We start from the raw sequence: 26,477 nt of genomic DNA on the forward strand, positions 1-26,477 counted from the left end.
ATTTTTTTATTTTTGATACTATTCTAAATGGAATGTTTCCATAATTTCATTTTCAGCTTGTTCATTGTGTATAGAAACACAACTGATATTTTTATCTTGATCTTGTATCTTGCAACTTTGTTCAACTCATGAGTTCTAATAGTTTTTTTGCAGATTCCTTAGAATTTTCTGTATATAAGATCATATCATCCTCAAATAGAAATTTTCCTTTATAATCTGAATGCCTTCTTTCTTTTTCTTGATTGCTGTGGCTAGAACCTCCAACACAATGTTGAATAGACATGACTGGAGAGGACAGAATCCTTGTTTTGTTTCTGATCTTTGGAGAAAGATTTCAGTCTTTCACCTCTACATGATGTTGGCTGTGGGTGTTTGTTTCATAGATGCTCTTTACCAGGTTGAAGTTCCCTTCTATTCCTAGTTTTTTGAAGGTTTGCTTTTTTAAATAATATAAGGGTGTTGTATTTGTCAAGTGCTTTTACTGAGTCTGTTGAGATGAACATGTAATTTTTGTCTTTTCTCCTATTGATATGGTATATTACACTAATTGATTTTTGGTTGTTAAACCAACCTTTATTCCTGGGATAAATCATCCAGTTATGGTATATAATCCTCTTTATATGCTGTTAGATTTAGTTTGCTAGTATTTTATTGAAGATTTTTCCATCTATATTCTTAAGACATGTTGGTCTATAGTTTTCTTATATCTTGGTTTTTTGTTATCAGGCTAATTTTGGCTCATTGAATGAACTTGGTATGTTCTTTCCTCTTGTTTTTTTGGAAGGGTTTGTAAAGAATTAGTGTTAATTCTTTAAAATGCTTGGTTAATTTACCAATGAAGTCACCTGGACCTGGACTTTTCTTTATGGGAAATTTTTTGATTACTCTTTCAGTCTCTTTATTTGTCATAAGTCTTTTTAGATTTTTTTATTCCTTCTTGAGTCACTCTTGCTACTTTTTATCTTTCTAGAAATTTGTCCATTTCAACTAGGTTATCTGGTTTTTTGGCATACAATTTTTCATAGTCCTCTCTTGTAATCATTTTTACTTTGGTAAAGGTAATAGTGATGTCTTTTCTTTCAGTTTTGAGTTTAGGGTTTTGAACATTTTCTCTTGTTCGATCAGTCTAGCTAAAGGTTTGTCAATTTTGTTGGTCTTTTTGAAGCACCAGCTTTTGGTTTGATTGTTTTTTCATTCTCTGTTTTATTTATATCTACTCTGATTTTATTATTTCTTTCCATCAACTTGTTTTCAGTTTAATTTGCTCTTTTTTTCTAGTTTCTTAGGGTAAAAAGTTAGGTTATTGCCTTTAAAATCTTTCTTAATTTAGGTGTTTGTAGCTACTTCTGAGCACTGCTTTAGCTGTATCTTAAAAGTTTTGGTATGTTGTATTTTCCTGTTCATTCATCTCAAAGTATTTTTCTGATTTCCCTTGTGATCTCTTCTATGACTCATTGGTTACTTAGGAATGTCTTCTGTGGGTTTTTTAAAATTTTTATTTATTTTTTAATATATTTTTTTGGCTGCGTGGCATGTGGGATGTTAGTTCCCTAATCAGGGATCAGACCTGCACGCCCTGCATTGTAAATGTGAAGTCTTAACCACTGGACCGCCAGGGAAGTCTGTCTTTTGTGTTTTATCTGTCATATTTATTAAACATTTATTGTGAACTCATTGTGAAACCCTAGGTGGTAAAGAATGCTCAGTGGTAAAGAATCCGCCTGCCAATGCAGGCAACACAAGAGATGTGGGTTCAGTCTCTGAGCCAGGAAGATCCCCTGGAGAAGGGAATGGCAACCCACTCCAGTATCCTTGCCTGGAAAATTCCATGGACAGAGGAGCCTGGCGGTACAGTCTGTGAGGTTGCAAAGAGTCAGACATGACTGAGCGCATGCAACACAAAACTGAAATCTAACATCCCTAATATCCTGCCTTTGTTAAATAAGTTTGCTGTGCAGAGCAAGAAAAAGCATTGGCTAGCAGGTTGCTTTTCTTAATGCTGGGTGTTAGGGACACAGGCCTTGTGAGTGTTTCCCCTAGGACCTTCTGTCCTGAGCTAACAAATATGTCTTGGGGAGGAAAAGGAGGTAAAATGGATGGTGGATAAAGTACACTGTTTTTAAAACAGCTGTTTAAACTTTTATGTGGTCCTGTGTTAGTAGAAGTAAAATTAGAACAGGAAAAAAAGTTAAATTGGAGAGTTATTTTAATAGTTTTCTTTGGAGTCGGTGTTGTGCACAAATTAGTACTTTTATTTAGCCGCATTAATGTGCTTCCTCAGAGAATGAGAGTATGTGGTTGCCTTTGAATTTATGAAAATTTTAAGAAGCATTAATAAGAATAACTTTTGTTTCAGACATATTTAAGGAATTCGTGGGGTTGATTTCAGTTTTAGTTCCTGGTTCCTCATTTCTAATTAACTTCCCTTATCCATCCCCCAAGGTTTATGGCGTATGAAATACGTAAAGTTCAGTTGTTAAGGCAACTATTATACTAACCTGCGTTTGTATGATGATAATCCCCTCCTTTTTTAAACAAAGTGCTTTCATACATTATTTTACTTAAGATTTACAATAATCCTGTGATGTGCTTGACTCTCTTGAAAACTGGTACATTAATCAGATTTTAGCTGGCACCAAAAGCCAAAATTTCAGTTTATTACTGACTGAGGAAAAATTAAGCTAGAGAAGTGGTGGTTATGTGGTCTTAAATGTAATTTTACAGATGATGTAAAGTACAGGAACCCTGGATTTATTTACTCTGCCTTTCTAATTAAAAAAAAAAAGGAAATAGTTGCAATTTAAATATTTTACTTCCGTGAAAACTAAACAAAGGGTTATACCTTTTGTTTGATTTTTATGACTACACTAAGTTTGTGTAAAAAAAATCAGTGAAGTTTGTGCAGTACACTATGTCCTTCTGACTTCTCAAAGGCGCCATTCCTGAATTCCATTCCTGAATTAATTAATTAAAAACAGCAATATATGAAGATACTGGTTTGTAATGGTGTGTGATTGATGACTCATTTTACTATATAAAGAATAGATGTGATTACCGTTTATTTCACTAAGGACATGGGTTTAGGCTATAAATATATTGCTTTTTGGGAGAAGGCAATGGCGACCCACTCCAGTACTCTTGCCTAGAAAATCCCATGGACGGAGGAGCCTGGTGGGCTGCAGTCCATGGGGCCGCTAAGAGTTGGACACGACTGAGCAAATTCACGTTCACTTTTCACTTTAATGCACTGGAGAAGGAAATGGCAACCCACTCCAGTGTTCTTGCCTGGAGAATCCCAGGGATGGGGGAGCCTGGTGGGCTGCCGTCTCTGAGGTCGCACAGAGTTGGACACAACTGAAGTAACTTAGCAGCATATTGCTTTTTAAAAACTATCAATAGCAAATATACTATGTTTTATTGAAGGGTGATTTCAAAATACTTCATTAAAATTGCACAGTTGATAAGCATAATTTAAAATTTAGCCCATAGTAATACTTGGATCAGCTAGTTACCCAGCAATTGCTAATTGTATACTTAACTGTGAAGAAAAGTTCCCAGGCGTGTATATTATTATACTGAAATTTAAAAAACGTGATGATACAGAATAGGAAAGCTTTAAAAGACCAGTTTTTGAAAAGTTCAAACTAATTTGGGAGTAGCACTGAAGCAGTTAGCTTTGAAGATGGTGGTAGAAAGGAAAGATTTTTTTTCCAAGAGCCTCGGAGTATTCAGTCTCATTTCAGAGCCACTCTATAAAATGCTGGATGCAATGGTTAGCTGTCATATTGTGACACAGGATTTGGTAAATGTAGCCGACTCACATATGAAATTTGGTTTTCCTGATCTCACCATGATACTAAGCAGTGATCTGATCTTTACAAGGTACTGGGCATTGTTGGTGTATAGTATTAATGGTGATTTCAAGCATACAAACAAATCAGAGTTTTAATATCCAAATGAAGATTGATCCTTTAAGTTTTGTTACCTAGTTAAGACTTCTACATTTAGTTCAATGATTTGCCAGTGTTTGAGTTTTTCATCTTCTCTTTTAAAATTGCCTTTAAAGCGTCTGCCTGCAATTGCGGGAGACCTGGTTTCGATCCCTGGGTCGGGAAGATCCCCTGGAGAAGGCAATGGCAACCCACTCCAGTATTCTTGCCTGGAGAATCCCATGGATGGAGGAGCCTGGTGGGCTACAGTGCATGGGGTCGCAAAGAGTTGGACACAACTGAGCGACTTAACTTTAACTTTTAAAGCCTCAGTAATATCCCTTTCAGTATACTGAAGTTGTAACATTTTTATTCTTTGAGGGTAATCTTCAGAAAGAACTAGACATCATTTGTAACCTCATTGGATGAACAAAGTGGACAATCAGATTGCTTGGGGATTTAAAGAATAATGTATTACTTGAAAGTAATATGGTGTATTGTGTTGTGGCCTATAAGAAACTGGCTCCAAAAGCAGCTTTCAAGAAAGGTTATTCATTGGAGTAAATGTACCCCTTTCAAAGTGACTCCTTTAAAGGAAATTCATTTGATGTATAAGTTCAGGTTCATGTATTTTAAAATTCATTACCTTTATCTCATAGTTATATCTTGTGTAAGAACTTGGGGAAACTCCAAAGCTAAACAATGAAGAAGATTAGATTACTTTGCCAGTCACCAAAAAACCATGCCTGTGCAGGTAACTGAACAGCAGGGGTATTGAGAGGATGTCTGTGACACCAGTGGGAGCAGGCAGAATCTCCTGAGACAGTCCCAGGGTTATAATTATAGACTTCTAATGGCAGGAGAGAATTATCCCGAAAATGTCAGGGTCTTCCCGTGTGTTCCTTTGGGCTCAACAAATTTGAAGAGGGAATTGAGAGCCAAATTGCTTAGGATACGTACTTATTTATATATACACCCAATTTTAAATAGAAATTTTATATTTTTCTAATTATAAATACTGAAAATAATTAAAAATACAGATGAGAAAGAAGCTTTTTCTAATCACACCTATTGGAAAAGTCCTCACTGACCTTTGGTTAAGATCCTTTCTTCTATGTGTTGTTTTGTGAGATTGAGATCATACTGAACTTACACTTTTCAATACTGATTTTTATTTACTTATGACTTTCTTAATAAAAATAATTTGTGAACAAAATGTGTAATGGCAGTTTCTTGTTATCCAGCTGCTTATGGTTCATAAAGTGTACTATGAGTGTGTTCTTGGTTGCTCAGTCGTGTCCGACTCTTTGCAACCCCATGGACTATAGCCTGCCAGGCTCCTCTGTCCATGGGAATTCTTCAGGCAAGAATACTGAAGTGGGTTGCCTTGCCCTCCTCCAGGGGATCGTCCAAACCCAGAGATCGAACCCACATCTCCCACATTGCTGGTGGATTCTTTACTGTCTGTGCCACCAGAGAAACCCAAAGTTGACTATAAAGCTATGTAAAGTTTATTATGAAAAAAAGTTTAGTAGAAATAATGAACACTTACACTGTTTCTTCCCTATTCTTGGTGTGAAAAGTATCAGAAAAAAATATGAAGCAAAGAATCATAAGGCATGTGATGGGATCGTGCTTTCTTAGTTCCGTGGGCTCTATTTATTTATTTGTAAATGTTTTCCTTGCTAATATGCAGCCACAGTCACTTTCCTAGACTCAGAACTAAGGAAAAAAAATGACTACTACTTTCTCTTGCTGAAGGTGGTTGGAGGTAAAGTGAAGAAGCCCGGCAAACGTGGTCGAAAGCCAGCCAAAATTGACTTGAAGGCAAAACTCGAGAGGAGCCGGCAGAGTGCAAGAGAATGCCGGGCCAGGAAAAAACTGCGGTATCAGTATTTGGAAGAATTGGTATCCAGCCGGGAAAGAGCCATTTGTGCTCTTAGAGAGGAACTGGAAATGGTAAGAAAGCCTGTCAGTAAATGTACGAAACAGTCAACCTAAATTGTATTAAAACCTGAAGATACGAGTTTTCAGCTATACAGTTGATGAACATGAGAGAGAATATTTATTTGTTAGAGAGAACGTAGGGAAATACTCATTTTTCATACGTTCTTGGTGGGAGTAGAAAGTGACTATTTCACTAAGGGATTATTTACGATATGAGACAAAAAGGAGAATAACCCAAATGCTCAACAGTCAGGGATTGGTTAAATAAATCATACTACATTCATATATTGGACTACTTTGTAGCCATGAAAATCACAGTGCACATATGTATGTACTGATATGGAAAGACACAACATATTGCTAAGTGGAAAAAGCAGTATAACAATATGTAACAATATGCATTGTACGATACTATTAGGCCTGCTTTTATTCATTCATTCAGATTTCAAGAGAATAGAAACCTCGATAGTACTGTAAGCTCAGGGGAGGAGGTGATAGGTTGGAAGAGAGAAAGATGTAGCTAACATGATCATTAACATGGGGACAGGCTGCCCCAGCTTTTTAGAAGGTCAGGTTGGGGCATGGCGAGAGTCCAGATGCACACTATTCAGGAGACTTTTTTTTTAATATGCTGAATTTAACTTATAAATTATTTTTTTACCTCCTGCAGTGTAAGCCACTGGAGGACTTAATCTTTGGATTGATTAATCTTTTATACCCCCAAAGTCTATAGTATACACTTTGGTAGAAAGTAGATGTTTAGTGAATATTTATGAACTAGAGAAAGGAAATTACAAAGTTACTTACTTTAGGAGTGGAAATAATAATGTGACAGTCAGCACAAAGAGATGAATTTTGATGTGTGGCACTCTACTGCTGCTGCTGCTGCTAAGTCACATCAGTCGTGTCCGACTCTGTGCAACCCCATAGACGGCAGCCCAAGAGGTTCCTCTGTCCCTGGGATTCTCCAGTTAAATTTGGCAAGAATACTGGAGTGGGTTGCCATTTCCTTCTCCAATGCATGAAAGTGAAAAGTGAAAGTGAAGTCGCTCAGTCGTGCCCAACTCTTAGCAACCCCGTGGACTTCGGCCTACCAGGCTCCTCCGTCCATGGGATTCTCCAGGCAAGAGTACTGGAGTGGGATGCCATTGCCTTCTCCCGTGGCACTCCACAGGGAGGTGGTATTTTAGCCAGAGGGGCCTTTTACATCTGAGCAGTACTCCAGCACATCACAAGGAAATTCAGTGGTAGTTTTTCACCCTCCTTTCTGAAGATAGCAGGCCTCATCCATGTCCTAGGTCATGAATAGGAATACAGTAGAAGGTGGGGTTGCCAGCAGCCAGTTTGACCTCTAGTTATGGGAGTTGTTCTGTCTAGGATTTTCTACCTGACTAGTAGAATTTTACTCAATTATATTTTACATATTTCAGTACAAGCAGTGGTGCATGGCAATGGACCAAGGTAAAATCCCTTCTGAAATAAAGGCCCTACTCACTGGAGAAGAGCAGAGCAAATCTCAGCAGAACTCAAGCAGGCACATGAAAGCTGGGAAGACAGACGCTAACAGCAACTCCTGTGAGTACGGTACATGGAAGAGTTTATCTTCAGAGGAGTGACTCAAAATAGGCTTTCTGTTGACCGCTTCCCTTGCTGTGTTTTCAAATAAAATAAAATGGCGATGTCATTTGTAATACACTGGTAACCAAGTGAAATTGCATTATATTCTAAATATTGAAATGTGTTATACATGGGGTCTATAAAGAGCAGCTGATAAATTCATGGCAATTTTAAAAAGTAGAGTTCGTCGATAAATGAGAGTGTACCATTCTAGTAGTTGTCATTATTATTATTGGCCTCACTGCACAGCTTGTGGGATAATAGTTCCCCAATCAGAGATTGAACCCAGGCCCACAGCAGTGAAAATGCCAAGTTTGAACCACTGGACCACCAGGGAATCCCCTAGTTATTGTTAATAATAACAATACCTTTTATTTTGATTTTGATTTACAAAGTACTTTCACTTATATTTATCTTAATTATTTCCTCCAATCACTGTGTTAAGTATAATTGTACTTTTTACTTTATAGATAAAGAAATAGTACAGGAGCTTGGTAAGGTGCCCAGGGTCACACAGCTGTAGGTAGAACCTGTCCTCACCTAGCTCAGGCTCTATATATTTCAGTAGCCCATCACCATAAGGATTTTTTTTTAGTTAGGGAGAAATTCACATAACATAAAATTAATCATTCTAAAGTAACAATTGAGAGGCATTTGGGATTTTCACACTGTTGTACAGCAACCACCTCTGTCTATTTAGAAAACATTGTATCACCGCAAAAGAAAACTCTAAACTCATTAGTGGTTACTCTATCACCCTCCCTCCAGGTCCTGGTAACTATGAATCTGCATTCTGTCTCTGTGGATTTACCTGTTCTTGGATATTCTGTATAAATGGACTCATAAGTGTGTGACTTTTTTGTGTCTGGCTTCTTGAATGAGCTAGCATAATGTTTTCAAGGTTCATCCACTTTGTAGCATGTATCAGTATCTCATTCCATTTTATGACTGCATAATATTCTCTTATACATGTATACCACAATTTATTTATCCATTTATCCATTGATGGATATTTGTTTCTACCTTTGGCTGTTGCAAACAGTGTTACTATAAACATGCGTGTATAAGTATACATTTGAGTGCCGGTTTTCAATTGTTTTGGGTGTATACCAGAAGTGGAATTGCCGGGTCATATGGTAATTATGTATTTTTTAGAAGAACTACAAATTATTTCCCACAGCAGCTGAAATGTTTTACATTACCACCACAGTATATGAAGTTTCCCATTTCTCTGCATCTTGCCAACACTTTTTATTTTCCATTTTTGAAAAATGTAGCCTTCCTGGTGAAGTGGCATCTGATTGTGGTTTTGATTTCCATTTTTCCTTAATGATGCTGAGCAACTTTTCATGTGCTTGCTGGCCATTTGTATATCTTTGAAAAAAGCGTCTGTGTATGTCCCTTGCCCATGTTTTAATTGAGTTGTTCTTCATTTTGTTGTTGAGTTGTAAGAATTCTTTATATATTCTGGATTCTAGACCTTTATCAGATATATGATTACAGATATTTCTCCTATACTATAGGTTGTCTTTTCACTTTCTTGATAAGTGTCCTTTGGTGCACAAAAGACTTTAATTTTGAGGAAGTCCATTTTATCTATTTTTAATTTTGTTGTTCATGCTTTGGGTACCCTATCTAACAATTCACTGTGAAATCCAAGGTCGTGAAAATTTGCCCCAACGTTTTCTTCTAAGAGCTTTATGCTTTTAGGTCTTACATATCATTGATCTATTGAGTTAATATTTCTATGTGGTATAAGATAGAAGTCCAGCTTAATTCTTTTGCATGTGAAGATAACAGTTGTCTCAGCACCATTTGTTGATGAGGCTGTATTTTAGAATGAAGGTGTCATGTGTTGATTTGTTCATCATTGTGATTGTTTTTTATAAGGAAATGTTATAAATTTTTTATCCTTTAAAAAAATTGTTACGAAGAGACTCTCTGGTGGCTCACTGGTAAAGAATCTGAGACACAAGTTCAATCCCTGATCTGAGAAGATCCCACATACTGTGGAGTAACTTAGCCTCTGGGCTATAACTGTTGAGCCTGTGCACTGGAGCCCAGGACCCGCAATTGCTAAAGCCTGACCTCCCTAGAGCCCATGCTCCCCAGGAGCAGCTACCATAACGAGACTCTTGTGCACTGCAACAAACAGTAGCCCCTGCTCACCGCAACTAGAGAAAAGCCCGCACAGTAACACGGACCCAGCATAGCCAAAAATAAATACATAAATAAAATTATTTTTAGAATTTTTTATGAAATTGAAGGATTGGCTTTTTGATCACTTTTATTATATGAAGTAATATTTGCCTTAATCTAAATGGAATTAATGGGAAAAAAGCAACTCAGTTCAGTTTTCTTTCAGTCTATATTTAAAAATAGTCTTCCTGTAGATACTAAATTTTAAAAATGCGTATTAAAACAGATTAACCAAACCTCTTTAAAAACATTCTTACATTAGTAACTTTACTTTTCAGGGTGAAGATCATATAAAATGATGAGTCAGTGACTGAAGCCAATATTCTGACCCTATGGAGGATGAATAGGCAAGATTGTGCTTCTTGGCTCCATTTACTACCTACTGCTCAGTCATCTCTGTAAATCTGCAGTTTCTACCAAAATGTGTGATCATAGATCTCAAAGAATTTTGCTTTGATTTTCAACACTTAGAAAATTTACAGACATTCAGACTCGTTCTGGTTGGTATTGCCATGTTGCGATGCTTGAAAGCACAAGAAAAGAAAGAGTGAGTGAAGATTGTATTTTTGCACCTCAACTCCACATTGCTTTACTGGTTAATTTATATTCTTTCCATGTACTTCATGTAATTGTATTTGTATGTGTGTTTGGGTGTCATTTCCTTTCATGTTCTTGATTGCCCTACAAAGAGAAACCAAATGGGCTGATGACTAACTACTAAGTCCTCAGCCTTTTATGGACCTAATCTGATTTCTTTATATTTACTTGAGTCATGTTTATTTTCTGCATGAACCATGATTTCTCCTGTGAGCCATTCCAGCATAAGCTGTGAATATATAGTAACAAATATATACACTTCTATTTTTGTAATCCATAATGATATGCCTGTTTTAAATAATGTACACATTAACAAAATCCATCAAGAAAGTCCTTAAGATAGCTTCTATTTAAAACTTTAATTGCTGTCTTTTCAAACTGTATTTATACAAGTTTATTAGGGCCTGATCCATACTTGGAGAATAATCAGTCAAACTTTTTATTTTGAAATAAGAAATAACCTGTTAGGCATTTCAGCAGCATATATCATCTTGACAACCCAGAGTATGTATGTATGTGTGCGTTTCTATTGTATGTGTTTCTGTATGTATATGGGGGAGGGCAGGAGTGAATGTTCACACACATTTCGTTGTGTAGTCAACTAATTAGGAGAATTGTTCTAAAGACAGTGGGATGAAATTAGCTGCTGAGATGGGAGTTTCTGCCTCAGGAGATCCGGAACCAAATGAGGGACACATTGCTGGTGGGTCAAATGGCTTTAGCTATAACCAGAACACTTAGTTTCTTCCCTGACTTGAGTTTCCTTATGAATGTATTCTGAGCCAGAGAGAAATACACTGCGGCTGTGCCTCCGGTTGGGCCCTGGCCCTGCCTCCGCTCCGGAGTGAAGCACTGGAGCCAGAGTCTTACCCAGCACCGCCAGTCAGGGGGCCCGGTGGGAGGGGCGAGGGCAGAGGCGTTTTCTCCAATTCCCATCACAGCTGCCTTTGCTTTCTTCCTGGCTACCAAGTGGAATGATGGTTGAGGAATCACACTCATATGATACACTCAGACCTGGGAATCTTTTGACGTCCCCACTGAGACACTTTAACACTCTCTCTTTTCTTTCGCGTAGTTAAAAAAGGAGGTTGTGGTCTCCGTTGCTGCTAAATTGTAATTGTTCTTTGCTCTGAGGAAGCAAACATTTGGTTTCCAAATATAATGTGTTTTGTCACAAACTAGTTTAGGAGGAGGCATTCTAGTCTAGCTTGTCTGTGAGGCGGAACATGAGACGGACCACGTAGTTTCAGGTGACAAGGTACTTCCGTCCCTTCTCTGAGGCCATGCGTTGGAATTAAGTGCCTCCCTGAGTTCCTAAAGTGCTCTCGTGCGTAGGTCCCAGACTCAGATCCCAAGTCCAGTCCTTTGTGACAGCTGATAAACCACTAGCCCAGTCTGCTGGGTCTCTCTGTTCTGGAGGACTAGGGGTTTAAGAGTATTTAATGTCTTTTTTGGATCATAAATATAGATAGATTGTTAATATTCAGGACTTGAGAATTTAAATGTTTTAAATACAGTGTTCAGATTGTAATGGGTTATGTTTTTGCCATCTGGTCTATTCAAATGTATATTTTTATTTTGCAAAACAACCCAAGATTTAACTCTGTTGCTTTGTTCAGTACCTTTTGAATTCCCCAGAAGAGTTGTTTTCAAAGCAAACATTCCAAATGAATGTGGCTCTTCTATGGAATGTCTCCATTGTGCTCCAAGTGTTTCTTCTCTGGTTGTGATTTTAAATCACTGGCTCCTTTAAGCTGTTCCCCTGCTGCCCTTTACAAGAAAGAGCACTGACTTTGTCCTCAGGTAGAGGATGTGTAATTTTGGGTGAAAGTAAATTATAATTTATTTGAGTTTATTCTGAAACCGGTCTATTTGGTATCTTGCAGTAGATCAAACCAAGAGAAAGTTCATTGGTCTTAAATAAGAAAGCTCCAATTGCTTTGGGTTCTGTGCAGGCTGCACACCTGGGCCCCCTGAAGCACGTTAATAAACGTCGCTGATGAAGACAGCTGGAGCATTTCTCGCCCCATTCCAGTTAGGGGGCAGCAAGCTGAAATCCTGGCATCTCTTACTTACCTGTAAGGACAACAGACACACAGAAAGAGAACAAAAGAGGGGGGAGTCAGTGAACTCAGGCCTCTCTGAGTAGACAGAGCACTTTTCCTTTTTCCCAAAGGAAGGTAAGGAGGGAGATATATTTATGTATTTAGGCCAGTCATATTCTGTCATTAATTTAGCACAGACCTGCTGTGTATTAGAGCAACTGAGTATAACATGGAATAAGTTTGACTAGGTCAAATTTTAGCATATAGTTGACATTCTTAAATTTTTTTCTATTTTATCTAAAATCTTTCTAATATATCTGAATCAGAATCTTATCTTGCTGCAGCAAATTCATATCACTCTTTACCAGCTAATTGACAGTATTTATGAGCATCACCATTTAGCATTTTATCATCTTTGAATTGTAATAGGCTTGATTTGACTCATTATAAAAAGTATAGATTTAAACTGGGCTCACCTTTAGTTAAAGGCTAATAAAAATGAAAAACATAAATGTGATATATCAGAAAATCAGTTGCATATTATCAATTACATTTTTAGTTTTAAAAGAGAGGAAATTTAATTCTAAACCACATGGTATTTGGGGGCATTGAAGGAATCCTTCTTTTTCTGAAGAGCATTGTACAATTATATTTTTATGAAAAATAAAATATCTTCACCACAGCTATCTCAGGTTGTCTGTTTCATAGTACTGGGGTGTATCTGTATAAGCAGAGTAAAAAGAGATTTAGGCAGAACTGGTCTTGAATCCATTTTCTGAGTCACCTTGAATTATTTAATCTCTCAGACTGTTTCCTCATCTGTAAAAAAGGGGAAGGATGATTTTCCAGAGTTAATTTGATAGGCTAAATAGAGTTATGAGAAACTGCTTCTTTAGTAAAGAACTACATTAAGTGTGCCTGGGTTTGACTGTTGTTAAAATGTCATTCGTTAAAGATAAACATTTAATGGACTAGAATCTAAATATGTAGTGTTGTAGGTATTATGTTTCTGAAGCCTTTTTAGTTATATCATTATGTCTATCCCTGGAATGGTGTAGCTGGAGGCTCTTTTTAGCAATAATAGCCTTCATGGAGTGCTGCAGTCCATGGGGTTGCAAAGAGTTGGACACCACTGAGCGACTAAACTGATTAGACTAAGGAACAATTAATGTTCCACCTGGCAGTAACATCTGCATAGAGCAGGTTTTCAGGCTGCTAGGTAACCTGGTTCATTTTTCCCTTATTCCATGCACTTTACTTAATCACAGAGTATCGTGAATCGAAGCCAGGACTGCTACAGAATGTGGACTGCACAAGGGCACACAGTTGAGGAAGTGATGGGCCTAAAATCACCTTCCCTTCGATAAGCCACGTGTGCAGGAAAGGGTACCTGCCATTGCTCACCAGGGCATACAGGTGGTGTGGGTCTGCCTGGAGAGGAGCTTTTCTTAATTTCTTCACCCGGAGGGTACCTTTTCTAAAACGTGCAGAACAGCTGTGTGCTGCAGCTGGCGTACTGCTGGCCCTAGAGGAAAGCCAGTGGTGTGCGTCTAACCTAACTGCATGCTGAATGACATCAGATGGGCAGCTTTTAATCAGTAATGATGGGAGTATCGACACCACAGAAATCAGGCATTTCCCTCCCCGGCCAGAGAGTGGGTTTTTAGCACACCACTGAAAAAGGCCTGGTGTAGGCTGGAATGGCCCTGATCAGAGCAGGCACATTTGAGGCCCCCAAACTACATGACTGGAGGACACGTGGAGCTTAAAGGACTCTGTAAGTCTGTAGGCAGCTTGGTGTCCATATCAGATTCAGCTTACAAGACAGATAGATGATGGTTGTGACTCAGAAACTGTTCTGGGTTGCAGAGAAATACCCAGCTGGATTCTGGAAATGACTAGGAGGCAAATCAGCTGAATTCTTTCTTAAAGCAAGCCTTAGGGTCAAAGTGATAGAACTAATTTACCGATTGTGACACTGCTCCTGGGCTGAGGGTTAGGCTGCAGTTTGACAATATGCTCTGGCTTTGCACTATTTTGACTCTGCAGGAGGGTAAATATTTGAGCAGGGAAAATTTCCTGAGGTCCAGCAGAGCCCAGTTCAATCCTGCTGTGCCTCAGTGCCCCTTTCCTGAGAGGAAAATAATGTCAAGCGCTTTACAGCCCTAAACCCAATCAAGTCAGCAGACTAGAAATGATGACACCTGCACCTCCACTAGGTAGCCTTGGATAATAGTTCAGATTATTTCTACTTCTTGTGCGCAGAATCAACAGGCCAAAAGCCCATAGTGAATTCTGGATTTTGTCACTTCAATGGAATAAAGACCATGCTTACTTATTTCACAAAAGCTATAGGGTTCATGATGAAAAGTAAATAATGATGTCTCTCAAACCTCAGGCCCTTAATGAACTGAATTCCAAGATCACATGAGCTTGGAAGCAAGATTCTACATCCATTGAACCTTCAGATGAGACCCTAGCCCTGGCCAACACTGATTGCAGCCTTGTGAATCAAACGACAGCTTTGGGAATCAAAGCTATGTCCAGACTCCTGACCCACAGAAGTTATGAGATTAAACAATGTCTTTTATTTTAATCTGCCAAATTTGGGGGTGATATGCACTAATAGGGGCTTCCCAGGTGGCGCTGATGGTAAAGAACCCACCTGTCAATGGAGACCTAAGAGACGCAGGTTCCATTGAAGCAGGAAATGGCAACCCACCCCAGTATTCTTGCCTGGAAAGTTCCATGGACAAAGGAGCCTGACAGGTTACAATCCATGGGGCTGCAAAGAGTCAGACACAACTAGCAACTGAGCCATAAACATATGCAATAATAACTAACATAATTTTTTTCATTTTTTTCCATATGAAATGCAGATTTCATACTCAGTTTATAAAAATAGGCTAGTTTCAAATATCTTCCAAAATAACAGTAAACAAAAACAATGACCACACTCCTCTTTTTTCAGATCCCTTATTCATCACGCAACTTACCGTTATACTTCCAGGTTCCCAATAATTCCAAAATTAGTAAGAATGTGCCCTCAGTAAGTCATCTAAGCTTTCTGGTCATTGGAAAGGACTATACCCCCTTGTAAATGAATATATTAGCTTCTGGTTAATATACTTCAATCTCCTATGAGGATGACTAGGGAGAGGAGTCAACTTTAGTCTATAGAATTTATTCTGGGGGGGTGAAGCCAGGTTGGGACAATCACACTAAGATCATCAGCAGTTCTTTGAGGCCAGGTGATGAATGCCAGTCCCTCCAGCCTATGGTCCATTCAGCCTGTGGGCAATCTTGGCTGCCAAAGGGCAAAGTCTCACTTTCACCTTCCAGAAGGTGTGACAGCTCAGATAAACAGAACAGAAACAGATGCTACTAGAGATCTCTACCTAGTCTGTGAAATTACACTGAGTGTTAATATGTGGTCTTTTTTAGTTGAGAGTTCCTTTAAACCACAAAACTAATATTCTTTTAGTATTTTTCCCCTTTGTCCTTCCAATAGTATACATACTCACATATCTTTTCTTTAAAAAAAAAAAAAAGCCATATATCATTTTGCTGGTTTAAATTTTTCTTCAAAATAAACTTAAAAGTTCCTTACAATATTGGTGTTGATAAGTTTCAGTCTCTGGCTTTTCATTGTGTTTCTTTGCCCTTTCACTCCAGTTACCAAATAGCTTAAAAAAAAAAAACAAAAAACAACACCTTAAATTTCACTTGATTTCATTTAAATTTGTTTTTCTAATTACAGTGTGATTCACTTACAGTTCCACTGAAAATATACAATGGTTACATGTTTTTATCTACAGAGTTGCCTACAATTAACTATGGCCAAGAGTGACTTAAGTCCTGTTTCATGGGTTTTTCGTATTCTACTAGAATGAATAACAGCTGAAACTAATTTCCCTCCATCAGTTCTTTCTGTTGTATATGTGGAGATCCCAACTGAAGACTGATGATGGAAGTCTACATTCTCAAGTGTTCTCATATCCTGAATTTAGACCATGACTTACTAAGAAATAGAGCTTCCCTGGTGGCTCAGTGGTAAAGAATCTGCCTGCAATGCAAGAGACACAGGATACTCAGGTTTATCCCTGGGTCCAGAAGGAGGAGGAAATGGCAACCCACTCCAGTATTCTCGCCTGAAAAATCCCATGGATTTAGGAACCTGGAAGGCTGCAGTCCACGGGGTTGCAAAAAGTCAGACACGACTGAGCACACACAAGTACCTTCTTAAGAAATAGTTCTAGGGCGGAAAAAATCCCCTTTGGGGTGAGTGAATAGAAGTAGTTCTGCCACCTCCCTGCTTTCCATTCAAGTTCCTTCTCCCAATTCTTTCCACCTTCAGTGTGCAAAATCCTAGCAAGGCTGAAAAAAAAAAAAAAAAACAGCTAAAGAAGGAAAATAATGCCACAATCTGAGAATGGTATTAAAAACCTGTTTCTACAAGAGTTAGCACATGGCAATAGGTGCTAAATAACTTGAAAATGGAAACATCCATTGGGTTAGCAATGACTAAATTGAAATAACAATAGAAAACCTTTTTTGAGGGCTTCCCATGTGTTTAGTAATGCACTGAATGAATGATTGACATGGATTTGGGCTCATTTTATTACTACAATTCTATTAGGCAGGAGCACTCAGTTACTTAATTAAACAGTAATCTAGGCGTTGTAGTGAAGGTATTTTGTAATTGCCCTTTGATCTGCAATCAATTGACTTAAAGAAGATTATCTTTGATAATATGGTTATCTAATTGGTTAAAGCCCTTAAGAGCAAAAAATGGTTTCCCTAAGAAGAAATTCTGCCTCAAAGTTGTAGCATTAATTCTGCCTAATAGCCTGCCCTACAGATTTCAAACTTAAAACTACAGCAGCTACCTGATTTTCCAGACTGCTGGCGCACCATACAAACTTCCAGCTTGCCAACCCCCTTACTCATAAGAGCCAATTTCTTAAAATACTGTCATCTATCCATCTATCTGTCATCTATGTCCTATTGGTTCTGTTTTTCCCGGAGAACCCTAATACAGGTAGACATTTATTTTCCCCCATTTTAAAAACAGAGATGCTGGGGTTTGAGAATAATTTGCTGATTAATAGGTGGTAAGCAGAACCTGAACTTCAACACAGAAGCTGACTGAAGAGCCCTTGAAAACAACCATCATACTTGTGATTAAGGAAGATGTTGCTGTCTGGAGGTGTCACTGGAGTCCTGTGCCCAATTTCTACTAATTTTTAAAGGGTCATTCAAGTACAGTGCATCTGCCTGGAGAATCAGATAGCCCAGAAGTTTAAATGAATCTGAGCTGATGAACAGCGCATAAATCCGTTCTTCTCAAGAACACAAGGGCCACAGTGTGCCCCTCCAGTCTCTCCACCTTACAACTCTTCACATCTACCTTTTTGCTGCCCAGTTATCCTAGCCAAGGTCTGTCTAGCACACTCAGGGTCCTACTAGCAGAACACAGTCTCCTTAAAGAGACTGTTCTTTGGGAGAGATCACAGGGAAACGGAACAGAGAGTATTCATTCAAAACCCCCTTCATCTCATGTCTACCTGCTGTGGGCAAATAGCTGGAACTGCTCTAGTGACTGCCTGTCGCTGAAACCAGATGATGTTCTCAAGCTTCCAGACTGGCATCACAATCCTGAAGCCAGATACATTACACATGCACTCGTCACCAGAGCCCAGCATTTCTGGGGGTCATTTTCCTGCAGAACTAAAATCACACATTCTTCAAATTATAGGTGAATCCTAATTCCATGACTCATTAGGGTTGATTAGTTTTTAAAGCAATACTTTTAAAGAAACTTCTAAAAAAATAAACTTCTAGTAAGTCAGAGAAAGACAATTATATAACAGTTATATGTAGAATCTAAAAAAAGATACAAATGAACGTATTGACTAACAAAAGCAGACTCAGACAACAAACTTAAATGGTTACCAAAGGGGAATGGTGGGATGGGGCAGGATAAATGCGTTTGGGACTAGCAGATGCAAACTACTATATATAAGATAGATAAACAACAAGGTCCTACTGTATAGCACAGGGAACTGTACTCAGTATTCTGTAATAACCTATATGGGAAAAGAATCTGAAACAGAATAAATATATGTATAAGTGAATCACTTTGCTGTACAGCAGAAACTAACGTAACACTGTAAATCAACTATACTCCAATATAAAAACATTGTAAAGCAACTACAATAAAAATTAATAAAACAATAAGTAAAATTAAATAAGCTGACTCTAATCCAATAAGTGAAATGGAATTATCAATAAAAATTTTTAAGTTAAAAAAAAAAAACCCAGAAATAGATTCATAGACATAGAAAACAAATTCATGATTACCAAAGGGGAAAGGAGGAGGAGGGATAAATTAGGAATTTGGGATTAACAGATACACAGTACTATATATAAAACAAACAATAAGGACCTACTGTATGGTCGATAGATATGTAAGATATATGCAATATCTTACCATAACTTATCCTACAATGGAAAAGAATCTTGAAGAGAATATATACATATCCAGTTTACTGTACACCTGAAACTAACACAGCATTGTAAATCAACACACTTCCATTAAAATAATAAGGAGGCGTCTTCTGAGAAGACAGCTTTTGAACAGAAATGTCCAGCTGAGCAAAAAGTTCAGAATGGCCCAGATTGTAGGGGCTCAAAAAATTAAAGAGGATCTAAGGGAAGTGAGACAGGCTGAAAATAAATTTAACCTAAAATAAATTTAACTGCCTACTTACCAGGAACACAAGAACGTTTCCTTTTAGGGAAAGTCTAGGTTACACTGCTGTGGAATCCATGAATTCGCAAATGATAAAAGGAAAAAAGAGAGAGGCCCCTGATGAGCGTGGGTGGTGCAGCTGCGAGACAATGAGGTTTTCGAAAATGCCGCCATTTGTAAAATGAGTTTAAAATAATATTTTGACAAGACTTCACGCCTATAAAGGGTATTAATTAGTTTGGAATGTCCTGCAGTGTTTAGATGCTTTGTATTTTGAACACACGGACTGATTAGTTAATCTGCAGCTGCTTCTGGGTGCTCAGCAATTCTTACTGTCTTGTTGCTAGGAGATGAGGACTTGCCCGAAATCGCCAGAGTGATGGGTCCTGTGAAGAGCTGCTGGGTGTGCCCACTGGCCACAGCGCCACCAAGTGGTCAATCTGTAAAACGGTGGGACCAAGTTTTCCACGGCTGTAAGCGATGGACATTAGAGTAGGCTCCGGGAGTTGGTGATGGATAGGAAAGCCTAGCGTGCTGCAGTCCATGGGGTCGCAGAGTCCGACACAACTGAGCAAATGAACTGAACTGAATCACAGCTCTCTAAGGTTGGCGCTAGTACTAAAGAACCCACCTGCCAATGCAGGAAACATTAAAAGATGTGGGTTCAATCCCTGGGTTGGGAAGATCCCCAGGAGAAGGGCATGGCAACCCACTCCAGTATTCTTGCCTGGAGAACCCCACAGACAGAAGAGCATAGCAGGCTACAGACCATAGGATCGCACAGAGTTGGACACGACAAAAGCAACTTACCACACAAAGGTCATCTCTGTTCCGGAGAATCAGCAGGTTCACTGAACAGTGGGGAATTGTTTATTCTCTTCATATTCTTCCCAACACAGTGAAGACTTTTTTTCCTCCAATGAACGCACCATGCCACAGCCAGGAGGATGGTGAATTTAAAGAATGTTGGACTGGTTGGCAGAAGGCATTGTAGTTTCCCCCTAATTTGACCTCTTTTGGACTTAATTTTCTCTTCTAAACAATGGAGGAGTTTGGGTTAGGTCTCCCAGCGTCCATTCCTTCTACTCTACAAGTCTAATTCTTTGCTTTTTTTCACATGTGGTTTTCATAGAGGAGCATAACCTGGAAGCTGACTCTGGTCCAGAAGCTCTAACAGATCTTGCTTCTGTTGCTTCAAAGTGAGTTTGGCAGGTGGCAGCAAGGCTGGAGGGTGAAGGGAGGCACTATGCCCACCAGGAGAGGCAGAAGTGCCGACCTTATCTGGCAACTGACTCTGCTCCCCACATGCTTGGTGGAGGCCCAGTGGGTAAAATTGTCCTTGCTGAGAGCACTGGCCAGAGCTCCAGCCCCGGCTCCTGGCACCCTGGGGAAACCTGTGAGGGAAGGTCCATGAGAAAGCTGATGGACTCGGAGCAGCAGGCTGGTGGGACTACCGCTTTCACTGAAGATTAGGAGAAATCCGAATCCTACCTCAAAGGCTGCGGCCCTGCCCCTTCCTCTGAGTTTATGGGCACCTGGAATTGGCTCCAGGGAATTGCTCTCCTCGGAACCTTGCTCCCCATCATTGCTGCTGCTGCTGACGCTAAGTTGCTTCAGTCGTGTCCGACTCTGTGCGACCCCATAGACGGAAGCCCACCAGGCTCCTCCGTCCCTGGGATTCTCCAGGCAAGAACACTGGAGTGGGTTGCCATTTCCTTCTCCAATGCATGAAAGTGAAAAGTGAAAGTGAAGTCGCTCAGTCGTGTCTGACTCCCAACGACCCCATGGACTGCAACCTACCAGGCTCCTCCGTCCATGGGATTCTCCAGGCAAGAGTACTGGAGTGGGATGCCATTGCCCTCTCACTCCCCATCATTAGCTTTCTTGAATTCCTGTTTTGAGGCCATATGAATCCATATTCATGAGGCACCTCATCATGTGCCTGGTAAGGAGACTGGAGTCATTTTCTTACTCCCCACAATAGCCTGCCTCCCTGTGACTGGTGCTTGGCAGGTAAATATGAGTTATGGTGAATGTTTTTCTTGTATTGCTGAGTGCATGCATGATAAGTCGCTTCATTTATGTCCCACTCTGTGTGACTCTACGGACTGTAGCCCTCCAGGTTCCTCTGTCCATAGGATTCTCCAGGCAAGAATACTAGAGTGGGATGCCATGCCCTCCTCCAGGGGAAACTTCCCAATCCAGGGATCGAACCTGCATCTCTTAAGTCTGCACTGGCAGGAGAGTTCTTTACCACTAGTGCCCCCTGGGAAGCCCTTGTGTTGCTGGGATTTATGAAAATCTTTATTAATCTGTATATTACATCCAGTTTCCTCCAAATTCAGGATCAAGTGAGACAACAGGATTCCTAAATATTAAACTAAAGAAGTACAGTGAATTAACAACATGCTGAGAAAATATAGCTGAATTATCATAGGTCTTGAGACTTTAGAGCTCTTGCTTTTGTGATTTGATTAACTCTATTTGTTATTATTCGGGGGGATTTTTTTCTAAAAAACTAATCTCAGTAAGACTTTGCATAAGATCCTCTCACTGAATTTCCACCCACTGGGGTAACTCACAGAACATTAAAGACAGAATAGAGTTTAGTAATCATCTAGTTATTTTCAGTTTAACCGAGACCAAAAATATATACATAAATAAAATTAAAGTAAATCAAATTTTATTTTTTACAATTTAACTTTTAAAAATAAATAAAAGCACTGCAGGGTCTCTTCTATTTTTTAACAACTATGAATCATAAAAGTCAAGGGCCAAGTGACATCAAGCTCTGACTCACTTTGTCATTTTCGAATATCATATGTGGAGGAGAAAGAAAAGGAAGAAAAAATACAAGGCATTCTTTTTATCTTTTGACCTGGTTGATTGAAGGCAGCTCTATGTTTTGTGGATAGAATATTTTATTGTTCTCATTCTTTGCCCCCCAAAACCAAGCCCAATCGTGTCTTGTTTCCCTGTGTCTGCGAGACAGGATATACCAGTTTGTTTCCAATCTCAGATGTTCAGCACCACAAGCCCAGGAACCCAGCCACAGTCAAGGAAAAGGTGGGGGCCAGCTCACCAAATTTCTAGGCTCTCCTGTTAAGAACATCATGCTCTCCTAAGACCTCAGATTTCCACCCAGGCTGCAGCTGTTAGGCCCACAGAGGTCTGGATGGGCTTGACTGCTCAAGTGTTCCCTAGAGAGACACCTGTCATTTCAAGGAAAGAGCCATAGACCTGCAGCTAGGGGACTGAGTGTGAAAACCAGTTCAGCCACGCTCTGACTTAAGCAAGTCCCATAACGCTGAGGTCCGATTTCCTCATCTAGAAAACAGAGATGATCATAAGAACATCACAGACTATTTTAAGAGGATAACATGAGACAATACAGGTAAAGTTGCTGAACTACTGATATTATTATTTGCAATTCTTGTTAACTAGGGTGAGAAAATGCACACCAATCTTGTTTGTAAACCTGTTATTGTTTAAACAAAACATTTTTAAAATGTGCTCGTCCTGGATTTGAAATAATGGAGACCCGACAACCAGAGAAGAAAATTTCAAGTTACCTCGGCCACAGAAGAGTGTGAGCTTGGCAAGGGTATGATCATGTGTCCTGAGAGAGAGATGAGGGACAGGAAGTACTGGCTGGAAAAGCGGCTTCATGTCTACATGTTCAGGAAAAAGAAAAAACTGCTCCTTGCCCTTGCTGTCCCAGAGTTTGGGGGCCGCGCCAGGCAGCCGAAGGTGTCTGCCTGAATGGCAGAGCGCAGAGAAATGGCATCTGCATGACTCCCTTTGGCAGTTTCTGGGCTTGCCCAGCCAGGTTCCCTGTGCGTTGCTTGAATTTGACTCAGAAGGGAGGCAGGCATCCTGGACACAGCTGAGATGGACCTGGATGTGAGGAAAACAGCACAGCGACTTCAAACGCTTCAAGGCATCATCAGCTGGTTTTAAGAGCGAATGAGAATGAGAGACAGAAAGAGACAGAAATAGGCCAACCGATAAGCTTTCTTTCCCTAAGCATCTTCATTAAAATTCAATCACAGAAAGCTACCTGGGCAAGTTCTAGTATATTCTAACATATGGAGTGCTCTCCATTAACAGATCTGGACAGAAGGTAATGTAAAAACATATAAAATATTAACACTTCCTAAATGTTGCTCAGCAGAAGAAATACAAGTCTCTGAAATGTGTCACACAGGAGATTTGATTTGGAACAGAAGCCTATAGTTAACAAAAATTCAGTAGGGAGGAGAAAAAGGAAACAGAATAAAATCAGGTTAAATCATCAATCAAAGACTGTTATGCTTTTTGGACCTAATAGTAAATAAAAAGTCAGAAAGCATTCTTTTTTTTTTTTTTTATGCATGTAACTAATATAGTAAAGGGACTGTTGACCATAAATAAGCTCAAGGTGAAAAGCTTCCTCTAAAACAAAAAGCAACTAAATTAAAAAAGACAAAAACTAAAATCAATAGTGAATGCATTCTACATAATAAAACATTTCCCTCAGAAAATTGATTGAAAAAATACATAAATAGCTTGTTTTTATAGTTAAATTTTTAACCTCTGGTGCATAATAATAATTGAAAGAATTCTGAGAAATCAGACAAAAGTATTTGGCGGATTTGAATTAATGGGCCAAGCAAGCTTTTTTCCCTTGGCTTCCCTGTCAAACGAATCATAGATCGAGTCTTTGGTTATAGTTCTGGCCGATGGAGGGATTTCTGAGATGCCGACATAGTTTTTTTTGGCCATCCTTGAACTGGTTGTGATAGTATAGGCATTGCTTCGGTAACACTTCATCGAGGACATGCAGAAAGTCTCTTTCATGCCTCTCCTAAAATTGGCATTATAAATGGAATACAGAGTAGGTTTAGAGGCTGAGGAACTAAAGGATATCCACGTGATAGCAGTGAACACAAGGGAACTTTTCTTATAGTCTCGTTCATGGGGGTGCCACAGCTGAGCGACATGAAAAGGCAGCCAGGAGAGCAAAAAGAGCAGATTTAAAATAAGGAACATCTTGATTGTTTTCACTTTTGTCCTTGGGACAATGTTCATGGTCCGCCTCACTGTCCGGCCATCAGTGCCGATTCTCCAAATGTATTTTATGACCTTCTGGTAAAATAAGATTATGAGGATGCACGGGATCACAAAGCTCACCAAGAAATGGATGACAGTGTAGGCGGTTCCTTCCCAGGAGGAGGGAAGGAAATAGTTGCAGTGGCTGTCCCAGCTGGAGCCGTAGAAGAACAACACAGGGGTCACAAAGGTCGCCTCGAAGATCCAGGATGCGGCGATCATCTTCTTGGCTTTCTCTCTGGACACCTTGAAGCTCAGTGGGTAGACGATGGTGTAGAACCGGTCTATGCAGATGGACAGGAGCACGTAGATCTGGACACCTGGGGTGAGATACTGAAAGTAACGCACCGCCCTGCACATGGCGCTGCCCAGGGTCCAGCGGCCGGTGGAGAACTGCAGCAGGACAAAAGGCGTGCTGGCCACGCTGACCAGAAGATCAGCGCATGCCAGGGACACCACAAAGTAATTGGTGGTGGACTGAGTCCTCCTGCTGCGGTGGATGACCAGACACACCAGGGAATTGCCAAAGATAGAAAACAACCACAGGGCCCCAAAGAAAATGCTGGCTGTGGCCACTTCCCCAGGGTTCGGTCCGTACTGTGGATCTGTTCTGTTGCTCCTCCAGCTGTGCTCTGGGGAGAGCTCCGTCAGGTCTCGGCTCGGCAGAGGGGTGGTCGTCTCTGCGCAGCTGTGGTTGTGAAGAGGCACCAGCAGTGTAGGAACAACCAAAGGTGGCTTGCTGTTATCCATTCTGTGAGCAAAAACCATATTCATTTTTCCCCTCTTAGTTCTGGATAAGGAAAGAAGAATGAGGCCTCCTGTTAAAATGGTGTTACAAGGATTGATTCCTAAGGCTAACAATGATTTAGGATGCTTAGGTCAGTTGTCATTTGTCAAGGAGGACTTGTGCATTGGTAGGAAAACATGACTACTACCCAGAAAAAGCTCTGGCTCTGCTTCTCTTTCATTTTAGGGCTGTTTCAGCTGAGCCCAGCTCAGGGTCTCCCTGGCCTCCCCTCTCTCCTGACCTTCGTCAAATGTGGTGGAACGCACAGCAAGCCCAGTCCTCCTGACGCTTGTTCCCTTCACGTGCTGGGGATCGCAGAGGGGTAGGGATCTCAGATCTGGCTCACTTTTAGGGTTTACCCCCAAATGAACTGCTGGAATTCTGGGAAGCACATGAGAAGTTCCTGAATGTCCTAACACTAAAGTAGTGAGGCTGCAAGGGAGGAAAACTTGGGCAGATGGAAACACAGACGTCAGCTATGGAAACAGCTAACAGGAATCCGAATGCAGACTGGCTGGCTACTGGGAAGGACCTTGTCCTCACTTACTGCAGAATTCCTATTACAGAAGCATCGTGGGGAACATGGAGCAAACCTAACACTTTCACGTGAGCCGGAGGAGCTCATTTAATGACACAAAAACACAGCCTATTTTTCCCCAAATGATGTGCCACCTATTGATGACATGTTTGATGCTGCTGTTGCTACTGTTTCATAAAATGACACTGACTGAGAATGTGCAAGATGTCTCCTAAAGAATGTAAAACCAGGCTGCTAGAAACCTCATGGCATTGAGATAATTATAAGTAATCTACTCTAGCTTTACCCAGCCTTTATTTTAACTTTTTCTTACTACTATTCAGTTAGGGGGAAAAAGTTACACTTTTTACCAGGGAAAAACACTGTATCATTGTGAGCCATTCAATTAAAATTGAGGTGACTGTGGCTGCAGTCATCTTTAAGGTTTAATTTGGTCTGAATCTAGTAAGCAGAAAGAGGAAGCACAGCCACCGAATCCATAATAACCAGGGCTGGGGCACAGGGGAGGGCGCCCCAGCAACAGGCTCTGCCTCTTGCCCTTCCCCGGGAGCGGCTGTCACTACACCTCACAAAGAAATGTTTCTGTGGGGTCAAAGGGCAGTTCCTAATGACCCATTTTGCCTTGAAGGATATTTGCAGTGATTTGTGGTAGGGAGAGGATGTTAATATATATTGTCCTCACCAAGAAACCCCATTCAACAAAAGTCTGAAGCTCAGGGTGATGTACAAATGGCCAGGTCCATGTTCCCTTCAAGGCTTTTTTTGTCCATGAAGCAGCCCTACTTAATTTCTTAAAGAGAAACATAGGTTAACTAGCCATTTTAATAACTAAAAGACCTTTAAGTATGCCTGGCTGGTTGACAGTAAGTCGTAAGACTAGCAACCATACTTTCCATATAAAAAATCAGGACACAGTCTGAAAATGGGACGTAAGATCTAAAATTAGCACTGTCCTTGAAAATCTGTAATGCAT

At 40.0% G+C, this 26,477-nt stretch overlaps 2 protein-coding genes across 3 annotated transcripts in view; one reads left to right on the forward strand and one right to left on the reverse strand.

Moving 5' to 3' along the window:
- CREBL2 (cAMP responsive element binding protein like 2) overlaps positions 1 to 13,020 on the forward strand; it is a 29,566-nt gene extending 16,546 nt beyond the window's left edge. The window contains exons 2-4 of the mRNA XM_027541374.1: positions 5,691 to 5,888; positions 7,307 to 7,451; positions 9,971 to 13,020. Of these exons, the coding sequence (XP_027397175.1) occupies positions 5,691 to 5,888; positions 7,307 to 7,451; positions 9,971 to 9,975 (348 nt within the window). The 3' untranslated portion in view covers positions 9,976 to 13,020. The remainder of the gene's footprint in view (positions 1 to 5,690; positions 5,889 to 7,306; positions 7,452 to 9,970) is intronic.
- An 8,771-nt stretch (positions 13,021 to 21,791) lies between these two features.
- Positions 21,792 to 26,477, reverse strand: part of GPR19 (G protein-coupled receptor 19) — a 37,066-nt gene continuing 32,380 nt past the window's right edge. For both annotated transcript variants that reach the window (XM_027541376.1, XM_027541375.1), the window contains one exon: positions 21,792 to 24,969. In XM_027541376.1, the coding sequence (XP_027397177.1) occupies positions 23,700 to 24,953 (1,254 nt within the window). In that variant the 5' untranslated portion in view covers positions 24,954 to 24,969 and the 3' untranslated portion in view covers positions 21,792 to 23,699. The remainder of the gene's footprint in view (positions 24,970 to 26,477) is intronic.

This window comes from Bos indicus x Bos taurus, chromosome 5 (assembly GCF_003369695.1).
Source record: "Bos indicus x Bos taurus breed Angus x Brahman F1 hybrid chromosome 5, Bos_hybrid_MaternalHap_v2.0, whole genome shotgun sequence".
Classification (NCBI taxonomy): Eukaryota; Metazoa; Chordata; class Mammalia; order Artiodactyla; family Bovidae; genus Bos; species Bos indicus x Bos taurus.